This window comes from Camelus bactrianus, chromosome 16 (genome assembly GCF_048773025.1).
Source record: "Camelus bactrianus isolate YW-2024 breed Bactrian camel chromosome 16, ASM4877302v1, whole genome shotgun sequence".
In the NCBI taxonomy this organism is placed as follows: Eukaryota; Metazoa; Chordata; class Mammalia; order Artiodactyla; family Camelidae; genus Camelus; species Camelus bactrianus.
In genome coordinates this window covers 44,750,951-44,765,213 of record NC_133554.1, presented here as the reverse complement: position 1 = coordinate 44,765,213, position 14,263 = coordinate 44,750,951, and the positions used below count along the sequence as shown (strand labels likewise).

At 49.6% G+C, this 14,263-nt stretch overlaps 1 protein-coding gene across 5 annotated transcripts in view; it reads right to left on the bottom strand.

The window, feature by feature from the left end:
* ACLY (ATP citrate lyase) overlaps nucleotides 1-14,263 on the bottom strand; it is a 39,788-nt gene that overhangs the window by 7,769 nt on the left and 17,756 nt on the right. For 2 of the 5 annotated variants that reach the window (XM_010969009.3, XM_010969010.3), the window contains 9 exons: nucleotides 13,865-13,894; nucleotides 11,800-11,967; nucleotides 11,225-11,366; nucleotides 10,752-10,920; nucleotides 8,748-8,852; nucleotides 7,628-7,824; nucleotides 4,951-5,032; nucleotides 4,219-4,329; nucleotides 398-525 (listed from right to left, as the gene is read on the bottom strand). In XM_010969009.3, coding sequence (XP_010967311.1) covers nucleotides 398-525; nucleotides 4,219-4,329; nucleotides 4,951-5,032; nucleotides 7,628-7,824; nucleotides 8,748-8,852; nucleotides 10,752-10,920; nucleotides 11,225-11,366; nucleotides 11,800-11,967; nucleotides 13,865-13,894 — 1,132 coding nt within the window. The remainder of the gene's footprint in view (nucleotides 1-397; nucleotides 526-4,218; nucleotides 4,330-4,950; nucleotides 5,033-7,627; nucleotides 7,825-8,747; nucleotides 8,853-10,751; nucleotides 10,921-11,224; nucleotides 11,367-11,799; nucleotides 11,968-13,864; nucleotides 13,895-14,263) is intronic. The other 3 variants (XM_010969011.3, XM_074343403.1, XM_010969012.3) reach the window with 3 other exon arrangements.

The following is a 14,263-nucleotide window of genomic DNA, read 5'->3' as shown; positions in this document are numbered from 1 at the left end:
CTCTTCTCTGAATAGGGCTTTAGCAAAAACTGCATGTGGAAGCCAAGAAAGGCCAGAGAGGAGGAATGGGAAGACACAGCAGGTTATCCAGTAACTCCATCAATCAGAGGTGACACTTCTCAACATTTCTATGCCCATCTCTCATTTATGGCCAGCCAGTTAGGTAGGCTCTGAAACGGAACGTTTTAACACCAGTCTGAACGGCCTATAATTGCTGCTTCTAGAAAATAAAATGCAAGCCAAAAAGAAAGAAAGAATTTTGGACCATCTGTAGAGCTGCATTAGACCTCTGAGAGGGACCAGGAATATTGGACATTTATATTTCAGAGAGGCGGCTGTCCTCAGGAGGAGTTTGGGAAGGGCCAGGGAGGTGGCATCCTCTGTAAGGTCCACTTACTGGATGATTTCTCCCAGCTCATCAAAGCTCCGAGGCACAAACACTCCCGCCTCCTTCAAAGCCTGGTTCTTGGCTACTGCGGTTTCAGAAGCCTGGTTGGCACAAGCTCCAGCATGGCCAAACTGCACCTGGAAGGCAAAGGAGAGCGGCTTTACCGGGCTTGTGAGTCCTCCAAGAAAGGGAGCAGAGGCTCCTGGGAGCGTCAGTGCTGATCACAGGCTGGACCCCACTCAGCGCTCTAAGTGAATCACTTCAACCCTCAAGAAGGCTCACTAGGTACGATCACTGACTCTCACCTACAGGTGAGAACCTGAGGCCTGAGAAGCTCAGGAGCTTACTATTCGAGGTCACACAGTGGGCACACTGGAGCTGGGATACAAAGCCTGGCGCCTAACTCCACCAATACCTTTGTTTGGCTTCCTGTGAGCAGCTGTCGGGGTGTGGAGGGGACAGATGGATGGATGCGGAATGGCAGTTAGTCTTGAGCAATGGTGAGAAGTGAAGTTACAAACTGCCAACCTTAGCTACGCTAAGCTCACAGGCATGACCTGATTGTCTTACACATACTCTTCCTAAAAAACAAAACAAAAGCCCCGAAGACTGCATATGAAAATCAAATTGCCAGCTTCTTTTAAAAAGTCAGATTTTGCGGGGGTGGGGGTGTAGCTCAGTGGTAAACTGTGTGCTTAAGCATGTGTGAGGTCCTGGGTTCAGTGTCTAGTACCTCCATTAAAAAATTTTTTTTAAGTTTTTTTAAATAAAAAAACTTCCCAAAAAGTCAGACTTTGCACCATGAGGCCTCTATTCCCCCATAGCAACAATCAGGAGGAGCCAGTTAGCCACTGCCCCCTTCTACCTGAGCACGCACTGAGGTAAACTATAAATCCAGTGGAATATGCGGGGGTGGGGTGACTGGTTATGGGAAGTGAGTGAGAGGGAAGAGAAAACCAATCAGAAGAGCTAAGTGGTAACTATGTCTTTGATCAAGCAACAAGGAAAAGGAATTAACCTAATGAAACATGGTACAAAACCTGGATTAGGGCAGGTGTGGTGGGTAACGATAATATCTCACCTGTTTAAAGAACACTACCTCCAGGCACTTTTCAAAGAGCCTTACAAATGTAATCATTCAGTAGCTACAACTATTTCCTCTAAAAAAGGAAACGGAAGGCCAGAGGGGTAAAGTAACTTGCCAAGGTCACACAGGGAGTATGTGGTAGCATCTGAACCCAGGCAAGCTGGCCTCTCACTGTGCTCTTGACCATGATGTACAATGAGGGGGGCCTGGGGTGTGGAGTGGTCAGGAATGGGGGTCCTGGGGATTGAGCCCACACCGCCATGCATGCTGAGCACGCACTCTTACCACTGAGCAAAACCCCCTCCCCCTTCCTGGTGCATTCTTTACAGGACTTAATCTGCATGGGCAGCTGGGTGGGAAGGAGAGGAGAGTCTCCATTCAAATAAACTTAGAAAACACTGGGTTCAAGAAAGTTAAGCAAGTTTCTTCAACTCAGATTTCGCAAAGCTAAAATCAAAGCTTTTAAAAGGGAGATAGATGATACTACATGTTCATAATTTAGAGAAGCTTCCCTTTTCCTGTTTGTTTTTGATTTGGTTTGGTTTGGCTTTGAGGACCATCGCTACAGGACCAGTGTTTTGTGGAACAAAGTATTTCTAAAAAAATGCCACCTTACCAATGTCCCCTTGTCTCTACCTCCGTTCCCTGGTTCTCCATTCAGTTTTCCTGAGGCACTGTCTCAGCTTGCCAGCATTGTGTTGTGTGCCTGTGTGACCTCTGCAGGGCAGAAAGCTCTGCAGGATCATGTGACCTGTTCAAGCCCTCAGTAAACACTAGGGGTAAGGGCATATAGTTTAGTGGTAAAGCACATGCTTGGCATGCACAAGGTCCCAGGTTCAATTCTCCGTACCTCCATTAAAAAAAAAAAAGCACTTACTAGCTGGGCTGGCAGGGCACTATTCTACATTCATCCATCCTTGAAACTTCATGAAGAAAATTTTTAAAAAATGAATCAAAAAGCAAAAATAAAACACACCTTGAAGATCTGCTCTACCCACGGGATGATGATGAGTGCCCAGCCAGAAACAGAAGAGCAGGGTCCTTGCCCTCTTGGAGGTGTCCTTGGCAGAGTGGGAGTGAGGGGTGAGGGGTAGGAGGCTAGTAATGCAAAGCTGGTTAAGAGAAATACTGGAAGGGGAGGGGCAGGGGAGGCATTATTTTTGGCTGTTGAGGTGGAGGACAGAGCAGTCACAAAGAAAGTCAGGAAGAACACATGGAACACGTGTGCTGGAGGATGGAAATGGACAGCTGCTAAGACCTGTCTGTGCCAGACCTTTACAATTACTTTCATTCTTTGTTTTTTAAATAGAGGTACTGGAGATTGAACCCAGGACCGTGTGCATGTTAAGCATGCGCTCTACCACTGAGCTATACCCTCCTCCCTGCAATTACTTTCTTAGGGTAGCCACATAACAACCCTGAATCATCCCCATTTTACAGCTCGGGAAACTGAGGAATGGAGAGGGAGAGGCTCAATGACCTGCCCTGGTCACACAGATACATCAAGAGCTGGCTCGAAAGCCTGTGAAAGTGCACTGTATCCCTGAAGGACAGGCAGGATGCTGAGACCCGCCCCTTCCCCTTTTAGTTACTTGGAAAAGAAATACACAGAGTTCATAATTACACAAAATGAATTTCATGATACGCACGCACTGTACCCTATCGCTTCTTAGATTTAACGCAACACAAACTCTCTATACCAACATCTCAAGCTCCACCTTGTTCTTCTCCCACCTGCCTGGTGTTCCATTATGTGACACGAGGACACGGTCCCCTTCAGACCAGCAATGGGGTGTTTCCATTGTTTGCCATTTCAACATCGCAGCCAGAATCCTCATACACATACTTAAGAATATTTTTACATGTGCGCCCCCAGAGTAAGTCTGGAGAAATGGAAGTGCTGGCTCAAAGGAGAGGTGCCTTTTATGACTGGGCAAATATTGCCACTTTGAGGACGGTAGGAATCCAAAGGGGGAAAGGCAAGCAACCCCAGGGGGAAAGAACAGTGACAGGCTGACTGGGAGGAAGAACGGAGGGTTCTTCAAGGAGGGTTCAATTGAGCGTAGGAATTACCATTGTTGCAGGAAGCCTTGAGGGCCAAGTTCCTTTCATATGTACGTAGCCCGGGGACAAGGGCTGACAGTCAGAGCCTGATCAGCTGGGGGGGCCACCTTAAAGACAGAGGATGCTCTAAGCTGGAGGACAGGGGCTGAGGTCTGGCTCACAGCCAGCAGGAGAGAGAGCTCAAATAGTGTTCCTAACATCCATTATATGCTGCACTTACTATGCCCCCAGGGACCTTCTCAGGCATTACATCCTGTTAACACATCCAGAGGTTTTCTCCCACAGCCTCTTCCTACACAGAACTTCTCACCACACCCCTCTTCGGCTGAGCCTGAGGTGTGTCCTCTCTCTCCTCCGCCTCCCTCTTGCTCGGCAAACTCCTCATCCCTTAAGGAGTTCATCCTTTCCATGAAGCCATCGCAGCTCCTCCAGGCACTAAGCTGCTCCCTACTCTAGGAGGGACTCGGAGCCTTGTTCTGGCCTTAATCTGGGGATGAGTTTGTCTCTTCCAACTGGATTTAAGCGCCTAGACAGCAAGGTCCCAACTGGACCTTGTAGTAACCAAGCAAGTAATAAACGTTTATGGAAGGACCCAGCTGCCTGAGAAGATGACCGCACAGTTCACTGCAAACGCCCTCTCGCGGCCTCCCCACCCAGGAGGGCTCTGCCCCTGCTATACCTCGGAGGAGAACATGGTGGCACAGGTCCCGATGCACCAGCAGACCACGGGCTTGGTGATGCGGCCCTCCTTGACTCCTCGGCAGATCTTATATTCCTCAGTGCCCCCTATCTGCCAAGGAACAGGGGACAAGAAAAAGCCCACAAATCAGTGGAACTCACCCTGAATTGCTCTAAAATCAGCAATGTGGCAGGAAAATCTGTCTCAGATTAGGTGGCGACCAGAGCCATCGAGTGTCCCGAGTTACAACTTGGCTAGAAAATAAGGGGATGTGGGCTTTGGCCAATAACAGCATGGATGACTGAGGCTGGAAGCAAGGAAGAATTATAAAGGGGCAGTAGGTATTCTCAGAGAGTCCCTGGGACTCCCCCTTCCTGATCAAAGAGTATTAAACAACTTAGGACCAGACCCGATCAGAGGCACAAGCAATGGATGCACTGTGACTCTAACTTTCCACTGCCCAGCAGGGGGAGACTAGGACCAGCCAGTGAAAGCTTCTTCTCTACTGTCACTAAAATGTCTTGTGCCACCGAGAGGCATGAACTCCTCTTAGGAACACGGTGGTGTTAACAGTGACAATATCTAAGCCCCGGAGTCCAGTGAGTGGGATTACCAGGGACTGTCACTTTCAGTTATATGTAACCAAAATCCATGAATCTTTAAAAAACTGAAATCATCCTTACTTTTATAATCAGAAAAAAAAATTAAAAAAAAAAAACCAAAACTACTCACCTCTCCGAGGACCACAATCATTTTGACTCCTGGAGTGTCCTGGTAACGTAACACGTGATCCATAAACGTGGAGCCGGGGTACCTGGTGAGAGCAGGGAGGACGCTGGGATCCGCGGACTCAGTGGGGGGAGGTGTGTGCACAGGTGTGGGGAACACACCTGTACTTAGAGCACTGTGGGGTTTTCTGTGGGTGTGGATGCCTAGAGAGGAACCAGAGAGGCCTTAGGAATAATGAGGGAGGAGGAGGTAGTAAGTGGAGCACAGGGAAGGGAAGGAAGAGGAATGAATAAGCCCAGAGGGTTCACGCAGCAGTAAAAGATACCTGGAGAGCATGTGTAGGGTGATTTTAAATATGTGCCCAAGTTCTTTTAATGAGGTGGAAACTCATGCCTCTGCTTCTAAATTTGGGTTGAATTTAATGATGAGCTTCTAATGAACAAAATGGGGTGCGAGTGATTCTACGATCTTGACTTCCAAGGCAAGATTATAAAAAACATAGCTTCTGGCCCGTACTCTCCCCTGAATCGCTTACTCTGGGGGAAGCCAGTTGCCTTGTGCAGAAGCCTACAGAGAACCGCCTGCCAGCCATGTGGGTGAGCCTCCTCCAGCCTCAGTCAGCCCGCAGCTGACTGCAGCCCCGCCCACATCGAAGCAACCTCAACAGACACCCCTGCCCAACCCCACCTGCCAGAATTGCCCAACTGAGCCCTAAATCCTAATCCACAGAAAGCACAAGGATATTTGTTTATCATTGTTTGAAGCCATTTTGTCTTGGGGTGATTTTGTTCTTTACCCAGCAACAGACAATTAACACAATGTGCCAAGCTGTGTCCCAGGATGGCGGGCTGTTGCTGGAATGTCTATGTGTAGGCTGATACCTTTTAAAACAATGTTCTCCTGTCACATGAGTTTGCAAAAGGACTGCTCAAGGCCAAGGAGGCTATAGACCTACAAGATCCTCAGAGAGCTTCCTGTGCTTTTGATACGCTCAAGAGTGTCTAAATCCCAAGAGGACAGTATACCCAGCAGCACTGCCCGGACTCATCTGACCCGGAGCTTTTCATCAGGGAGCACCCAGGGACTAGGCTGACTCCCTGAAGACCACAGAAAGAGTCCTTTCTCACTCAGGTGTCCCACTTGAAATGATCCAGGAGAGCCAGGAAGAATGACCAGGGGACTCCCTCTCCCAGTGTTTTTTCGTTTCTGAGCCAAACAGTAGTCGGAGTTAACAGCAGTGGTAACAATAAACAGTAACGGCTAATGTTTATTATTCTAAGTTAAGAAGGACCAGGCATTGGCTCTAAGATAGTACTCAACTGATGACCTACTGATTATTGTTCCCACTATGAAAAATAATGAGGTCACTATTTGTGAAATGATAAGGTGTGTAGGGGTGTGTGTGTGTGTGTGTGTGTGTGTCCCCTACTTTCTGACACAGAGCCCCGAAAACCCTTGTAATTTCCTAAGGGTCAAGGGTGCTAGGAGCATCTCTTGTTCTAATTTTCAGTCTTTGACACCAGTTCCTGACACAGGGCTCTTAAAACCTCTGTAATTCCTGAGTCATGGGGGTGGTAGGAATATCTTCTGTTCTAATGAGGCCGCTCATGGTGGGCACCAGAGAAGGCAGGGAAGCTCCCGGCATCCACCATGCCTCGCCCTATGCATCTCTTCTATCTGGTTGTTCCTGAGTTGCACCTTTTTATATAACCTGGTAAGGTAGTGAACAAACTTCTCCTGAGTTCTGTGAGCCTTTCTAGCAGATTACTGAACCCGAGGAGGAGATCATGGGATTTACAGCCAGTGGTCAGAAGTATCAGAGGCACAGGGAACTACATTCAATGTCTTGTAATAACCTATAATAGAAAAGAATATCTATCTATATAAAATCACTATGCTGTACACCAGAAACTAACACAACACTGTAAATCAACTAAACTTCAATTAAAAAAAAAAAAGTACCAAGATCCCAGACCTGCGATTGGCATCTGAAGCGGGGGTGGTTCTGTGGGACTAAGCCCTGAGCCTGTGGGGTCTGACGCGATGATGCTGTCTCCGGGAAGACAGTATCAGAATTGAACTGTAGAACCCCCCCCCCCCCGTTGGTGTCTGCAGACAATCGGAGAACTGCTCAGTGCGGGACAATGGCCCACACATTTGGTGGCCAGAAGTGTGAGTAAGATAATAAACAGTTTTTCCTTTCACTCTCATTAACTGCAGTGACACTGAGGACTTAGCACCAGACCCTGTGTTAGCCTCATTCACTCCTCCAACCCCTCCATGAGATGGTGCTGGTAATTTACCCATTTGTTCCTTGAGGATGATGGGGGTCTAGGGAAGACTGGTAACCTGCCCAGATTGCCCCCTCCTGCCCCCAACAGGGAAACTGGGATTTGAACCCCTTTGGTTCAATTTCAGAATGGGCCCTGCACTCTGCTGCCTCCCTCTGGCCACAACTCAGACGACAAACAGAAAAGCACCCCAAAAGCCCAAACACCTTTTCAAAACACCTTTCTGTGTTTTTTTCTTGTGTATTTTCTGATCTTATGCTAGGATCAGTCTTGAGACAGAGAAGAGATGCCCCGTTTTATGGACCTCAGCAACACCCCTGTGTGCCCGGAACTCAGCGGCAGGTGGTGAGCAGAGACAGAGGACCCAGCACCCTGCCCCTGGTGATCACCTGTCCCCGCCGATGGCCACGCCCTCATAGACGCCATCTGTGGTCCGGGAGATGATGTTGTTGAGCTCATTGGACATGCCACCCGAACGCGAGACGTAGGCCACGCTGCCGGGGCGGTACAGCTTGGAGGCCAGGATGTTGTCCAGCATCCCACCAGTATTCCCGATCTTAAAGCACCCGGGCTTGATGCCACCAACCTGCAGGGGCATGAACTGTGGTCAGGGAGGAGGGGGGATGACTGACCACAGAGCTCAGGGGAGTCACAGAGCCCGGGGTTACCTGCCCAGCCCACCCTGGCCAGCATCTGCACATCAGGTTTCCTGCTGAGGAAGAAGAGAGTCCCCTCAAGAGACATTACACAGGAGGAAAAGAGCCTTATTTATAAAACATGGCTTACTGCAGACTCGGATGTGGACACTCAGGTTCAAATCACCTCCTTTGCTCCAACAGGGCAAGAGCACCCAGTAAAGGTGTCTAATGCAAGTGTGAACCTCTGCCCGAGATCGCCCTCTACCTCTACCTCTACCTCTGAGATGAAAGCTCTCTTGCTTAGCGGAAAAATCTTAGCTTCTGGGGGGAGGTTATAGCTCAGTGGTAGAGCACATGCTTAGCATGCAAGAGGTCCTAGGTTCAATCTCCAGTACCTCCACTAAGAAAAAAAAAAAAAAGCAAATCTAATTACTTCCCCTAAAGAAACAAACAAAATGTACAAAAATCTTAGCTTCAGCCAAATTTTGAATGCAACAAATACCCGTAACAACAAAAAAATATTCACAGGGCAATTCCTTCTTATGTGAAAACCACTGGGTCAAAAAATAAGGCCGCTAGGTAGATTTTTCTTTGACTGACAGTGGAAGGAATAATCAGACTATGCTATGGTTGTATGAGGGTGGACAGACGCTTACAGCAAAAAAATATTCTCAGCCCTTCGAAACTATCAAAGGTAAGATGGCCTAGGGAGAGAGAGCCCTTTAAAAAAAATTACTGGAAGTGGACAGCCTGACTTTCAATAGGTTCTCTCCCAATCTTTTCAACCTAGATGGGAGACAGAGGAGTGAGCAGTGAGCTTCATGGGGGCCCAGAAGTTTATATGAGAAGGCTTCACGGAAGGGATGCTCACGGTGGCAGGTCCAATGATGGTCACACCCTTCTGCTCCGCCTTCTTGATCAGCTTCCTTGTGAGGGCCTCAGGGATGCCTTCGGCTATGATGGCGATGGTCCGGATCTAGAGGAAGAGAACAGTCCCCTCGTGTTAACTTCTCCCCTCAGATGGGAGGACAAAGCAGCAACTATTGCAGAACCCACCTCCCATTCCCCCTCCCAGGCTCTAGGAACAAAGTAACAATAACACTGCCTTCTTCCCACAGGCCTCTGTTCCTGTCCTGATCATTCCAACCACCTCCCCGAGGGAGGCACCTGAAACCGCTCTACATTGGTTAACACCAGTGTGTCAGTAACCAAGCAGGAGCAAATGTTTCTGAAAACCTGCTACAGCCAAAGCTGCTATATGCTCTCCCACCCCCAGTCTCACAAGACTCAGCCCCACCTGTTCCCACCTGTCCAGGTACCGATGGCAAAGCAGCTAAGGCTTTCTCTGCTGAGCCCCGAGACGCTACACCCCAGCAGGACACAGCCTTGCCAGAAACAAGCTGCTTCCACACTCGGACCAGAGAGTGGGCTGAGGGGGAAAGCCTGAGGGGTGGGGGGTTGGGGAAGATCGAAGAACCGTCTCTGGCTCTAGACCAGAGGCCGGCAAACTTTTTCCAGATAGTATTTTGGGTTTTGTTGGTCACGTGGTCTCTGTCAACCACCACATTTTGCCTTTGCAGGAGGAGCAGTCATGGACAATATGTGAATGAATGAGCATGGCTGTGTTCCAATACAACTTTATTTACAACAACAGGCAGGGAGCTAGGTTTGGCCCTTGCACCATAGTGTGGCCAGCCTCTGCTCTAGACTGAAAAGGCCCCCCATTTTTAGCAGGTATGCTTTCTTTTTTGCTTCGTCTGGAATATCAAAACAAGTTTATGTTCTCCAGGCATAAATTGCAGTAAGCCAGTCTGGGATCAGACAACAATTTTGAAAAGAAAAACCAGCATCTTACTCTATAAGGGTTCTTACAAATCAATGACAAAAAGACAAACACTTCAACAGAAAAAAAGGAGGGGAGGCCAAGTCAGAGAATACAGATGGCCAATAAATGTTTTCTAAAGCTCATTTAAGGAGCTCGTCAAAGATATGCAAATTAAACAGAATGTCTATCATTTTGTCAAATATATATGTTTTTTAAATCCAAACATTCAGTGTTGGTAAGGGTACAGGGAAACAGTCCTTCTCAAAGTACTGATGGGAGTTAAGGTCCACACAACTTTTCTGGGAGGGTTCCTGGGCAGGATCAATCGAAGTCTTTCAAATCTGCACATTCTGATGCAGCAGTTTGACTTCTAGACGTTTATGCTGGGGAAATAACTAAGGATATATGCAAATGTTAATCCAAGACGCTCATCACAAGACTGGAAAAAGCAAAAGTGATGTTGCCAGTAAATACTGACGTGGAAAGAGTCACTGAAGGAAATGGGTTATAAAATAGATACGGTGTTATTCCATTTGCTCAAATACAGAAAAAGGTGCGGATAAGAACATATTCAAACATCAGCAACCATGTTCATGAGAAATGAGATGAGGCCTTTATTTTTAATTTATTGCTATTTAATTTTTTATAATATGTAACAATTTTATAATAAGAAAGGGCTTTGGGTTCTGTTTTTAAATCTTTTTTTTTTTTTACTTTTTTTTTTTTTAATGGAGGTATTGAACCCAGGACCTCATGCATGCTAAGCATGAGCTCTACCACTGAGCTATTACCAACCCCTCTGCCCTTGATTCTGTTTTTAAAGCCAGTCTCAGCAGAGAGAATCTGGTTGGGGCGCATGACCCTGGACTCACTCTGTCAGTCCAGGTAAGTAGCCCTACCCTCAGTTACTACTCTGTCTTCTGAAGAGCAAGTCTCCAACCACTTTCATCCAAATCACTGGCCAGTTCTGAATGCCAAGGCCTTTGTCCCAGGTGGCAGTGACGGACCTTCCCTGCCTTGGCCACCCCCAGGGCCCAGTCATCTATCTACCTGTGCGTAGTTCATGGTCTCCATGGTGCTGTCGTAGGCGGAGCGCAGGGAGGCAAAGTTGATCAGCACATCTACCTCTGGGTGTTTCTTCATGGCGTCAGCCATGTTCTTGAAGACGGGAATCAGGATCTCCTTGTGACCCCAGTAAAACTTCTGCTTGTGGTCCCCACTGTGACAAAGGCAGAGGAGGGGTCAGGACACTCTTCACCTGCCAGGGCTCTGGAGCAGGAGGCCTGGGGGAGGTGCTTCACCCAGAAGGTGGAGAGGTAGCATCTCTGCCTTCAAAGAGTTTTGCATCCGGGAAAAAGATCCCCCAGAAATATCAAGTGCCCCTGTCCAGGATAAGCAGATGCTTCCCTGGCAAAGGGGATCATCCAGCAGCTCCCCCAGCTCTGCGTTATTGCGGGAGGGGATCAGATGAGGACACCCCGCTCGGCGGCCATGTCCAGCCCCCCAGCCCTGGCGTGACTCACGTGAAAGGGTAGACCATGGCGGCCACCGAGGGCTCGTCCCGGGAACAGACATAGTCAAAGTCCAGCATGCCCTGCACGGCCCGAGTCTGCATGCCCCACACAATGGCCTTGGTGTGGCGGCTGAAGAGGGTGGCGCTCTTTCCTGGTGGGCAGAGAGACAGCGAGTGCATCCAGAAAACACCCACCGAGGGCTACCTGCCAGACCCCTCCGCGCCCCAAGTCCAAGGAAGGTGACGCATCAAAATGGCGAAGCAATGTCAAGAGGTTGGAATTCTGAGAACCGGGGGAAGAGGCGACTCAATTTCTTCTGGCAAGAGGTGGCAGAGAGAGCAAAAAGAGCTCAGAGGATCTGCTTGGCTGGCAAATAGCTTGGCAGTGAACAGAGAAAGGACTCCCCTTCCAGACAGAACTTCTACAGGACCTGCTCAACTTCACAGGAAAGGTGCGAAATCAGCCTTCTGCTTATATGCAAATAAGAGTCTGAGCAATTATTTTTGAAGTCACCAGAAAAAAAGGTTAAGCTCTCCCAATCTGGGTGACCACAAGACTTTAAACAGCTGCCCGACAATCCTTACCGCCTGTGAAGCTGGATATAAGCCAGCTCGGGTCAGTCCTTAGGATTCTAGGGCAGCGCAGGTCCAATGAAGAGGTTTGCCTTATCTCTAACTGAGGTTCTGCCCGAAGTTCTCCCAGGCTCCTTCCAGGGGTTCTTTCCTGCTCAGGGCAGTGCTCTTGGCTGGGCTCTCCAGAGGGTAGGAAAGGGGCAAGGAGAGCAATAAGCTGGTAGAAGTATATTCCCAGCCTTCACCCCCTGCAGACAGGTCACCAGGCCCTCCTGCTCTCTCCCCTCCCTTTGAGAAGCAAAGCAGCCCTCAGGGAAGGGTTTCAGCTCCCCCAAGAAAAACAGTGCAGAGAACTCAGGGGCATATGGTATTAATGTACTGTTCTAGTGCAGGCTAATCGAGTTCAAAGTCTGATTAAATGAACTTAAGAGATCAGTTTCCCAAGGCACACAGGATCCTCATCCCTACACAGGCTGGCCTCTTCCATCACAGCCTCAAGCTTCTCACGACTGAAGGCTCCTGATGGTGCAAATACTCGGGATTTACTGTCCCCTGGACCCACCTGGGTTCCAGTGAGATATGAGGTCAGAGAACAAGAGAGGCCACCTAATCCAGTTCCCTCACTTCCCAGCCCCAGGAAACTGAAGCCCGGAGGTGCTAAATGATGAAGACTGTAGGTCACATAGCATCAGAGCCAGGATTACATACTAACTGAGATGCAGTTCAACTGTGCAATTGAGGAGGGATACAAGCCAGCAGGGCCCGCTACTCCCTGTTCTAGTTGGGGGGGACACCCCTGAGGGTCAGCGTGTGTGCGTGTGCAGGTACACCCATCTATCTACCCTAGAGGCACCGAAATCAGGACAAGGCCTGGAATTTCTACGAACCCACCCACACTTCCAACATGGACCGGGCAGAACTGGAGTGCTCAGAGCACAGAGAAGGCAAAGCTGAAGGTGGCAAGCCTCAGCCCACCAGCAGCACGGAGACCCCAGAGAGAACATCTGCTCTGGGATCAGTCCCACCCCCAGGCTCCTCCGCTGAGGGGAGGGTTCGCCCTGGCCCAGTCTGTCCTCCCTTCCTGACTTACTGCCATCCTCCTCTCCCACGTCTCAGCAGAGCTCAGGACTGACAGTATGACTAACGCCCACCCCGCCCCACCTGGGGTGGAAGAGCTCTCAGAGAGAATCTGCTCCCTGTCCTTTCTGCAGGGCTGGTCTTTTTGCGTAACAACAGACGTTTCCAGAGGCAGAAAACGCTGGGATGAAGGGCAGATGGTCAGAGGGCTATTTGACCTTGCCTAGTTACTCCTTTCCTCCTCTTAGCAAAGGGATCAAAGGTCATCCCCTTCTGGGGGCGGGGGGGCTTTCACGGGTGAAAACATCAGAAAGTTAAATGGAAGCCCTGATGCTTTGAACTGATTCACCTCAATGAACCTATTCAACTCAGTAGATGAATGTGGGTTCTGCATGCCCGTGTGAGCAGGCACAGAAATCAGCCCTGCTAAACAGTGACCTCACACAACAAAGCCCAGTCCCTCCTCCAAATTTACTGCACAACCCAGGTCTCTCTCTCTCTCCTTCTCCATCCTGTCTTCCACCCAAACCCCAGAGAAATCTAAAGTTGTCCCTCAAACTGGGCTCTCTGAGATGAAGTTGGCAGGGATGAGGCTGAGGTTAGCAGACAACGAAGACGTCACCGGACGTAGATGAGAATCAGGATGGTCAGTGGCTCCCCTCCTGGCCCGGTGGCTCTGCCACTCTCCCTTCAGTTTCCATGGCTCCCTCTTTCCCAGGATGACCCCCCTCCTCAGCACCACTCCACTCTCCAAGGCCAGGGGCCTGGCTCTTGCCCCTCCTGCACTCCCCACTCCCTCCTGTGTGTGGAGCCAGAGACAGCCGTGGGAAGGGAGGGAGAGCAAAGACTAGGACTCGGGGGCAGGCCACATGGAGGCAGGGACAGAAAATATACCAGACAACACTGCAACCCACCGGGGACAAGGAAACAAAGCAGACGGTAAGACTGTAACCTGCTAACAAGCCACACGCAGAGCTGGGTGGGGCGGAGGGCATCCTACCTTGCAGGGATCTTGGACCTGGGACTGAATCTGTCAAAGAAAATGACCAAGGCAACTGAGTGACCTGCTGATGGCTGGAGGCTTTAAAGGGAGAGGGTGGGAACAGGGTGGGTCCCATGGACCAGCCTGGCAGGGCTACCGCCCTCACTGTCTCTGTCTATTCACAATAGACAGGAGGAAGTCAACAGAAGAGAGAGCTCCGATCAGCAGAGTGGAGGCAAGAAGGGGCGAAGGCCCACAGGGGGCAGAGAGAGGAGCGAAAGCACTAAGGTTTGGAGGGTGTGCTCAACACCAAAGCCCCAGGCCCTCTGGAGGGACAGCTGGCCCAGTGCCACCCTCTTAATCCTGTTCTGTCCCCATGAAGCACAATGAGATGATTAGGCTGAGGGGGTGGACCTG